The sequence below is a fragment of the Panthera leo genome, chromosome D4, assembly GCF_018350215.1.
Source record: "Panthera leo isolate Ple1 chromosome D4, P.leo_Ple1_pat1.1, whole genome shotgun sequence".
In the NCBI taxonomy this organism is placed as follows: Eukaryota; Metazoa; Chordata; class Mammalia; order Carnivora; family Felidae; genus Panthera; species Panthera leo.
In genome coordinates, this window is record NC_056691.1 from 56,709,120 (window position 1) to 56,718,679 (window position 9,560).

A 9,560-nucleotide genomic window follows, 5' to 3' on the forward strand; every position below is an offset into this window, starting at 1 on the left:
GTGATAATGGCATGGCTGAGCCAGAAAACAGTATGGGAAAGTTAGAGAGGGCTCTAGTGGACATCTGTTTTATTTTGTTATGATACCAGCATGCACACACTTTTCTGAAAACAGTATGTTTGTTTCCTTTGTAGGAACTACCACATCCCTGCTTCTTCAGTCTCAGTCCATGTGCAGGTAGAGTGTGACTCCAACCTGTCAGAAGAGCATTCTGTTCCCGTGAGCAGTTCAGTGAGTAGTTTGGGGATGGATACATGACCAACTGGAACCCACAGGCACAATGTTGTCAGAACAACACCACACATTGTCAGCTTCACTTGAACCTGCTATGACACAAAACTGAAGAATAAAGTCAGCACAGAAGACAGAGAGAGAGCCAAGAAGTGGAAACTGAATGCTGATAGCATTGCATTGAGTCCCTGCATCAACCCTACTACCTAAAGCTGGCCAGCCCTAATCCTGGATGGTTCAGTTATGAGTCAATATATTTCCCATTGCATTTTATTTTCTGTCACTAATATCCACGATTCCCCAGAGTTCTCAAACTTGGGCTCTATGTATATTTATTAGTTAATTTATCTATGTATATTATATAGTTAATATATATTAACCTCTCTGTGCCTCAGTTTGTTTATGTGAAAAAAGATAACAATACCTACTTCAAAGAGTTGTAAAGATTAAATGGAGTAGTAAATGTCAGAGTATAAATTAGTTCCACAACATTGAAGAGCAGGAAACATCACATTACTTAATTTTTCAAAGTTAAATCTGGTTCAAAAATCTCATTTACTGGAGTCGGAAGACATCCAATATTAAATCATGATGGGGGGCTTTTTTCCTCTTTAGCATGGTATACAGTGACTAAGAAAATAATCCCCCTCAAAAAAAAAAAAAAAAAAAACCCACTTAGAAAAGAAACTTGGGTCTTGATTCTGTCCTGGTTGCCACGTGGATGTGCATTGTATAAACCCATATGACGATTCAGAGGCAGGGTGGCTCCACAGCGTCTCTGCCAGGTATGCAAACTAGCATCTTTTGCTGCAGTTCCCAAGACCAAATGCTAGATGTTTAGTGCCCTAACCATTAAATCAAGTTTCCCCATCAGAAGTCCTGCTGCCTCCTAGTGGACTTCTATATAGATCCTGTCACTCATGGAACCCATCACTACATCTCTTTTCTCAATGCGTGAATACACTTCTATCCTTGGGCAATTCCTCCTTTCAATCATCCTCCATCTTCTTCTCAAGAACACTCAGCTAAATTAAATTCCCTTCCCACACAAGAGCTTGGATAAGGCTGTAGACTAGGTGTCTTGAAGCTTTGGTTTGGGTCTAGAAAACATATTACCAATTCCATGGGAAAGAAACCTAGAATTCTTGCAAGACAGGTGAGCAAAGTTACCTTTTTATACTACAGGATGTCTCCTTTGGCAAAGGAGCAAGGAGACAACAATTAATAACTTGGTAAACTGTCCTGCCATATATGTAAATTAGCTAACACAGAATAAGTATTTAATATTGCTTTCTCTGTTTCCCATTAGGACTCAACTTACCTTCTTCATCCAGAGGTAGCAAACTCAAATACCAGGAGGTAATACAAATGAGTAAAAATGGACAAATGTAAGAAAACAAAATCGTAGGCACAATGAAAAAACAGCAAGTAGCCCTTAGTCTTGGCATTAACAATAAGAACATGGTAAGAACCATGGTGCATTGAAAAGCAGACATACATTCCAAGGGAAGCCACTGTTACTTACCTCTAAATGGCCTTTACTTTGTGGAAATGAGAGTCTAGTGCTATCATATTTTAAACTTGAAATATTGATTGTTATGTACAATCTACTTGTTTTACAGCGTTGACTACTCCAGTTTTTAATGCTGGCCACAGTGAGCCAAATGTTACATATCAGTAGGTCATTTTTAAGCCCTTTAATTGTTTTGGCTGCTACATATATGCTGCTATCAAATTTTACATCTTCACCATGGACTGCTCTTCCAAACTTCAGATCTATGTATCTAGTTGCCTCCTGCCTAGTTTTTTTCTTGCCACAGTCAAATATCTAAATGGAGTCTATCACCCTCTCCCCACCCAGCCCTAAATTGGTTCCAAGGTCTGTGTTCTCTACCACAGTAAAATGGCACTAACATACACATTCAGTTTCCCAAGTTAGAAACCTAGAGTCATGCTCAACTCCCACTCTCCTCCACCCCATCCCATTGGTAATGACGTCTAATCAATTATATCTTTGGAATTCTACTTGAATTCATTATACTCCATTCTGACCTTCACTGCCTTGATTTAGACCTCATCATATGTTTTGCCTATACTAAACTAAAGTGTAAGTTCCCTAACTAATCTCTTGCCTTAATCTCTTTGCCCTCACTAGAGTCAGTATTCTTTCCAAGACACACACTTGATCTTGTCACTTTCCTGCTCAAATCTTTTCAATGATTTCCCATCATCTTCAGGATAAATTTGTTTTTCAGACTGATATTGAGGCCCCTTTATGATCTTATTTGTCTTTCCAGGTCCATCTCTTACTGCTTCCCCAACCTCCACACATTGGAATACCTTCAATTTCCCTAATGATACATGCTTTACCTGACCTAGCACCTTTACACAAGCTGTTCCTCCTGCTTGAATTGTCCTCCTCTTGTTCCATATACTTTCATTTTGTTGGTTCCTCAAACCCAAGTTATTAATCACCTCTTCTGGGAAGCAGCCTCTGACAAGCAACCTCCTTCTCCAGGCTGATTAGATATCCTCCTCTGCCCCCATAGTACTCCGTGCATATTTCTATTTTAATTGTCTGTTAGTTGACTGTTTGCCATACACACACATGCACACACTGAAATGGGACCTACTTTAGTGCAGACTCTGTCCTATTTCTATCTCCTCAAAACTGAGCACAATACCTGATCTATAGTAAGCACTCATTAAATACATGTTGAATGAATGAATGAATCTAGTCCAACTCATGATACCTATGGGAGAAATCTTTCTTGCCCAAAATCACATAGCCTATCAGTGACATGATCTTAGAGAACCCGTCTCTTTAATTTCAGCTCCATACTCTTTCTTCGAGACTAAGCTGGCCTTTGATGGGGGTGGGATGAAAATAGAGGCATTAAATTGTACTGAGATGGCAGAGATTAAAGTTTGGCCTTAAAAGAAAGAAATGATGTGTGGGGTACCTGGTGGCACAGTTAAACATCCGACTCTTGATTTCAGCTCAAGTCATGATCTCACAGTTCATGAAATCAAGCTCTGCCATTGGGCTCTGTGCTGACAGTGTGTAATTTGCTTGGGATTCTCTCTCCCTCTCTCTCTCTCTGCCCTTCCCCTGCTTCCTTTCTCCTTCAAAATAAATAAACTTAATTTTTTAAATAAAAATAAAAAAATAAAAGAAAGAGTTGACGTGGAACACAGTACTGGCTTTAAGAGAAAGAGGGGCAAATGAAGAAAAATGGTCAAGAGCATTTGATCTGGCATCCTTAACATAAATGCTTGCCAAAAAGATCTCAAACAACCTAAAGTCAAATAAGACAGTTCATAGCTGACATGAGAGTAAGAGTAGAGGGGGGGGCGGGGAGGACAGACTTGATATATTAAAGATAGAACATGGCTTGTAATCAGAAACCTTAAAAGAAATAAATTTTAATATAACATATACTATGTACTATCCTAATCATATGGATTTATTCATTTAACCTTCAAAACAACCCTATGTGGTAAGGAATAATATCATCTCCATTTTACAGGTGAGGAAACTGAGGCACTAGAAGATTAAATAGTTTGAGATTTCACAAATAGGAAGTGGCAGAACCAGGATTTGAATAAGGCAGTTTGATGTTAGAATCTATGTCCTAATGACAAGGCCTGAAGCATAATTCTGGCACTGGAAATCAAGACAAAAAGGAATCACTCAGGTTTCACTGTCACAAAGTACTAGTTGCCTGGTAGAGGCAATTTTATGGCTCTAAATTCAGGGAAAATGCTGTTAGGCATGGGGGGGATGGGAGTTCTTTGTTCTGTGATGCAGTGATGACCTCAGGGTAAACTGCCACTAGGTGGAGGAAAATGGAATGGTGGATAGAAGGCCTGCTTGGGGCTGAAGGGAACATGGAGCTTCTCTGGGGCCAGTTGACCCATGCCCTGGCTTGTAGACACTGTGGCAGCAACTGCCTCCAGAGCCCAGGGAATCTGGTGACACTATTCTTATTCATGATTTGGCAGATCCAGAGATGGTGGCAGCTTGGGAGGTGGCGACAGTTTCAACTGTGGTACTCTGGAGACATGATGCAAGGCAAGGTGGGTGACATGGATGTGCAGCTGGGTGAATGACTCTTGACACCACATGTGAGTTCAGGTGAAAAATCATTGACATGGATGTAAGCACAAGTGAATGACTGACTGACTATAAGCCTTAAATGTGAGGCTGGATGGATGACCATTATTAACACCAGATTTGAAGCCAGGTGGGTGATTACTGACCCTAGATGTACAGTTATGTAAGGGAATGCTGATCTCCAAATATGGGCTAGGTAATGGCCATTAACACCAGATAGGTAAGTGACTATTGACCACAGATGTGGGGCCAAGTAAGTAACTTCCCTCTGGATGTGGAACAGAGATTGAGGGCTTCACGCCTGAAGCCAGAGCCTTGGGTCTCTGAAAAGGCTTCATGCCTGAAGTATCTTTCTCCATTCCTCAGAGCCTACCACTTCTGTACCGTGTGACTTTCCTTGATCACCTGTGGAAGCAGAAGTCAGAGGAGGAAGAAGAGGAGGCATCTCTGGATCCACTGAAGCCATGTTCTTTTCCCAAAGAAGCTCCCATTGGAGGGCAAGCCACCACAGTCCCATGTCAACAATCCTGCAGTTCTCAGGGCCTCCACAAAGCCTCAGAGGCACCAAAGCAAGTACATACACAGACCCCAAGCCCTTCCAGATCCTTCCCCACATTTCAGATCCTGACCAACTTGCCTGTGAGGCACAAAACAGCAACAGGAAGTTATCTACATCAGAGAAAAAGCCAGCTCTTCTGGGGTCTCCCCTCTCTGCATAGTGAGTCGTTGGAGGCCATCTTCCTGAGCTCAGGTGGCCCCTCTCCCCTAAAGTTGTCTATTGGCCCTTCTGTTTTCTTCAACCAGCTTGCCTTCCTGACTAGGTCCAACCTGCTGCTTCCCCAGTACTGCTTCCCAACTCAGCCACCTACTCATGAAATCCATACTAGAGATCTGGAAGGGATGGCCCTTGATCCTCAGCAACTTCCTCCTCTATCATCCCCTTCTGTCCCATCATCACCACTCCATCTTCAGTCCTTTCCCATGGACCACAAGGGAGTCCTATCTGGTGCTAAGGCATATCCACAGTGGCTTATGCAGCAGAGTGAGGTCCCTTGGGTCTCTGAGGATCAAGCCCTGCACCTACAGCCTAAACTCCAAAGAACCAGACCCTCCAAGCTTTCCCCACCATCTGAGGTCTGGTGGAGTATGCCACGGGATCCCAGCCTCCAACAACACATTCTAGATTCACTCTCTGCCTCTCTGCTATATCCTTCTAGCCTTCTGGCAGTCCTGACAAGGTTTGAGGCCCCATGGAGGACTATGGGGCAAAATGAGGCTCCCAAAGCCCCTGTGCCAGCAATGCCAGCTCCCAGCCCAACTCCAGCCTCCCTGCCAGAACTTCAAGAAGTCGGCCCTACAGAAGAGCTGCCTGGATCTAAGGCCCTCTGGGAAACTACAAGGCAAAGACAGTATCCTCAGATCTCTGAGCCTTCAATCCTGGTCCCTTGCCAATCTGTAGATCCCATGACAGAGCCTCAAGGAACTAGCCCCCTGGGAGTTCCACCTGGATCTAAGACTCAGTGGAGAACCATAGGACATAGAGAGAGTCCTCAAGCCTTTGAGCCTCCAATGCCAGCTCCCTGCCAACCCCCAGATTCTCTGTCAGAATTCCAGAAAGTCATCCCTGAAGGACTTTCTGCACCTAGGGACTTCTGGGGAACCATAAGTCAGAGAGAGAGTTCTCAGACCTCTAGGTCTCCAATGCCATGCCCCTGCCATCCCCTAGATCCTCTGCTAGAACTCCAGGGAGGCAGTTCTCTGGGTGATCCATCTGGATATAAGCTCCAGGGAAGACACAGACAAGATTCAGGAAACATTTGGGCCTTTAAGTCTCCAGCCTTGGACCTCAACCCAGAGCTCTATGCAACTAGTCCTGCATGTGTCCCACCAAGATCTCACACTCCATGGAAGGACAGGCAGAGCAGAGAACATCTTTGGATCTCTGCAGACCCAGTTTCTTCTACCAGTCTTCCCTCATCCTCTCTGAGTCCCCAGGGAGTCTTGTCTGAGTACAAAGCCATGTGGGAGACCAAGGGACAAAGAAAGAACCTCTGGACCTCTGAGTCCCCAGCCCCTGCCCATAGCCCATCTCTAGCTCCCATTCTAGAACTCCACAGAATCAATCCTAGGGGAGGCCTCACTAGATCAGAAACTGCATGGAAAGACATTGAGTATTCTAGGAATTCCTGGGCTTCTGAGCCCCCATCTCTAGCCCTCAGCTCACCTCCAGCTCTTACAATGGAGCCCCTCAGAGGTAGCCCCCTGGGGGTCCTGTTTGATTCTGAGGCTACATGTGGGGACATAAAAAGGAGAAAGAACTCCTGGACCTCTGAGATCCCGGCTCGCAGCTTACCTCAAGACTCACATGGAGTCAGATCCTTGGGAGCCCTGTCTGACTCTGAGCCTATTGTGGAGGATAAGGAGAAGAAAAAGATCTGTTGTATTCCTGTGTCCCCACTGTGGATTCCCAGCCCACCTCCAAACTCTATGTCAAAGTCTCCCATAAGTGAGCCTACTGGAGACCAATATACCTGTAAGCCTAAAGGGGAAGCTGTGGAGCAGAGAGACAACTGCTGGGCCACTGAGCTCCCAGCCCCAACCACCAACTCAGTCTCTGCTCCTCTACCAGATCTACATACTGACCTTGAGTTTGTGTGGAAGAATGTGCAACCAAGAGGTATCCCCCAGGGGTCCAACCCTCCAGCAGTGGATCCCCTAGAGCCAATACCCTGGCCTTCCACCTTAGGTAAAACTCTGAAAACTGAGCCCAACCAGCTTGATCTACCTAAGAAAGAGCTCTTCCCAGGGGCTAAAGTAGAAACTCCATCCTTCCAGGGAGGGGCTGTCCCAGAGGTGCCCACCCACTCTGGGATCCAGTCCTGGCACTGGAGTAGAGAGTTGGAACTCAGGCTGAAAAAACTACAGCAAAGCCCTGCTTTCAGATCCCCTGACCCAAGTCACTCATCTGGCAACTCCACTGCCCTAAGCTCCACAACTTTAGGCACCTGGAGACTCTCTTCCTGTCCCCCACAGCAGATTCATCCCTCTAATTTGTGCCCCCACTCTTCAAGCTGTCATCCCCCAAAAGTTCAGAGCACAGTAACTCAACCTATTCAGGTCTCCCATTGTTACCACTCCCACTCCTCTTCCCAGCCTCAGCCACAAGAGTCTAGCAGGGCAGAACAAGGGTCTCAGAGAGAAGAAAGAATGAAAGTGAAGATGGTGGCCCAGATCTCATCCCAAGAGCCACGTATTCTCATGGAGGCTGGTGAGAACTGCCCAGGCCTGGGCGAGCCCTCAAACCCTAAGGTCCCAGCCTCAGGCAAAAGAAACAAGGCTTCAGCCCTATCTTCAGCCAAGAAGAGAGAGAGTCCCAGGAAACCCAAAGCAGGAGACCACAGAGGAAGGGATGTAAGACTGGAGTCATCCACAGTTATAGGGAAGAGCCACCCAGCCCAGGTTGGAAGAGTAAAGGAAGCCTCTTTAAGCAGACTTTCCCAAAGATCTCAGCACAAGGACCAGAGCTCTCAACACACTGCTGCTCTCCCTCAGCAGCTTCACTCTAAGGCAGCAGGTCCCCAAATTCATCAAGGGGCAGGGCTGGGAGCTGGTGACATCTTGACCCCTCAACACTCTAAGCACTGCCCCTGGGCCCATATGGAAAAGCATCTCTCCTCCCCCACACCTCAGGTTCCCCTTACGAGGGGTCTCCCAAGAATGTTAGCCAAGTTTCTAGGTACCCATGGCCCCTGCCCACCAAATCCAATACGCAAAGGAAAGGCTGGTAGCACTGGCACCCAATACCACAAGACCTAAAGCCAAACCAGTTGTGGGGTAGGGAGACAGAGGAAATCCTAATAAACTAGGTGAACTAGATAAATTCCACTCATGTCGTCTTTGGAGTTTGGCAGACTGGGAATGTCAGTTCCTTATTAACTTCTACTATAGCTATATTCCATCAGGATTTTGTAGGCTTAACTTCTCAAGCCCTTCACAGATGATCATCCTGGAATCCACACATCCCTGTTCTACAGGGTAAGCCTGTAAGGAGACCAGGGGAACACAGTCCAATGTTGCTCTTGAGAAAAACTTCACATCGAATGAACAGGAAAAAAATACATCTATTCACATAGACACAATTAGTCTGAGTCCAGGCAGCTGTTCTTGGCCCTGGGTATAAGTCCCCTTCTTCACCCATTTGATCCCTAAGTTCTCTACACATCGAACCATTTCTTCTCAGCCCTCTGCTCTTTCTCTCCCTAGGTGAGTTCATCCATTCCCAGGACCACAAAAACAAATGCTTTTTCACATGTTTAGTAGCCATCTGGATTTCTTCTATAATTGCCTGTTTATATTTATCCATTTTTCTACTGCTGCCATAACAAATTACCACAAAACAACAAATTGTCAGAAGTCTGACATGTCCCACTGAGCTGAAATCAAGGTTGGCAGGGCTGCAATCCTTTCTGTAGGCACTGAGATCCATTCCTTGTCTTTTTCCACTTTCTAGAGGCTGCCCACATTCACTGGCTACTGGCCCTCTTCATCTTCAAAGCTAGCAAAGGCAAGTCAAGTTCTTATCACATCACTCTTTCTTCTGCCTCCCTCTTCCAATTTTAAGGATGCTAGTAATTACATTTGGTCCATCTGAATAATCCAAGATACTCTTCCTATCTTAAAGTCCTCCTATTTTAAGGTTAGCAATCTTAATTCTATCTGCAACTTTTAATTCCTTTGCCATGTAAAATAATATATTCACAGGTTACAGGGATTAGGATGTGAACATCTTGGAAGGAATATTATCCTGCTTACCAGAGATCTCAACCTATTATGCATACTGCAAATATTTTCCCCAATCTGTGGCTTATTTTCAAATTTTAAGGTGACTTTTACTGTACCAAAATTTAACATTTTTTAAAGTAATGAAATCAACCAACATTTTCCTTATGACTTCCAAAATACTTTCTTCTGGTGCTTTTACAGTTTTAATGTTTAGATTGTTACTTTTTGAGTATGATGTGAGAATCTAACTACCCCACCCCAAAATACAGGTCCATTTTTACCAATACCATTTAAAAAAATGTCCTGAACTCATCTCATTAAGTGCCATATTTCAAAATACAGCTCATTTTTAAATTTTTTTTTTAATTTTTTTAAATGAAATTTATTGTCAAATTGGTTTCCATACAACACCCAGTGCTCATCCCAACAG

The 9,560-nt window shown here is 44.5% G+C and overlaps 1 protein-coding gene across 1 annotated transcript; it reads left to right on the forward strand.

Annotated features, from left to right (window-relative positions):
• Positions 1 to 4,080: 4,080 nt before the first annotated feature.
• Positions 4,081 to 8,228, forward strand: CD4H9orf131 (chromosome D4 C9orf131 homolog). The gene is made up of 2 exons (XM_042914203.1): positions 4,081 to 4,311; positions 4,715 to 8,228. The coding sequence occupies exons 1-2, from the start codon at positions 4,081 to 4,083 to the stop codon at positions 8,162 to 8,164; spliced, it is 3,681 nt and encodes a 1,226-aa protein (XP_042770137.1). The 3' UTR covers positions 8,165 to 8,228.
• Positions 8,229 to 9,560: the final 1,332 nt, after the last annotated feature.

Excerpts from the sequence above, each read along its gene's own strand:
- CD4H9orf131 (XM_042914203.1), top strand. The coding sequence starts at position 4,081 with ATGGAATGGTGGATAGAAGGCCTGCTTGGGGCTGAAGGGAACATGGAG. Across the intron at positions 4,312-4,714 it reads GAGACATGATGCAAGGCAAG|AGCCTACCACTTCTGTACCG; the intron begins GTGGGTGACATG and ends TCCATTCCTCAG.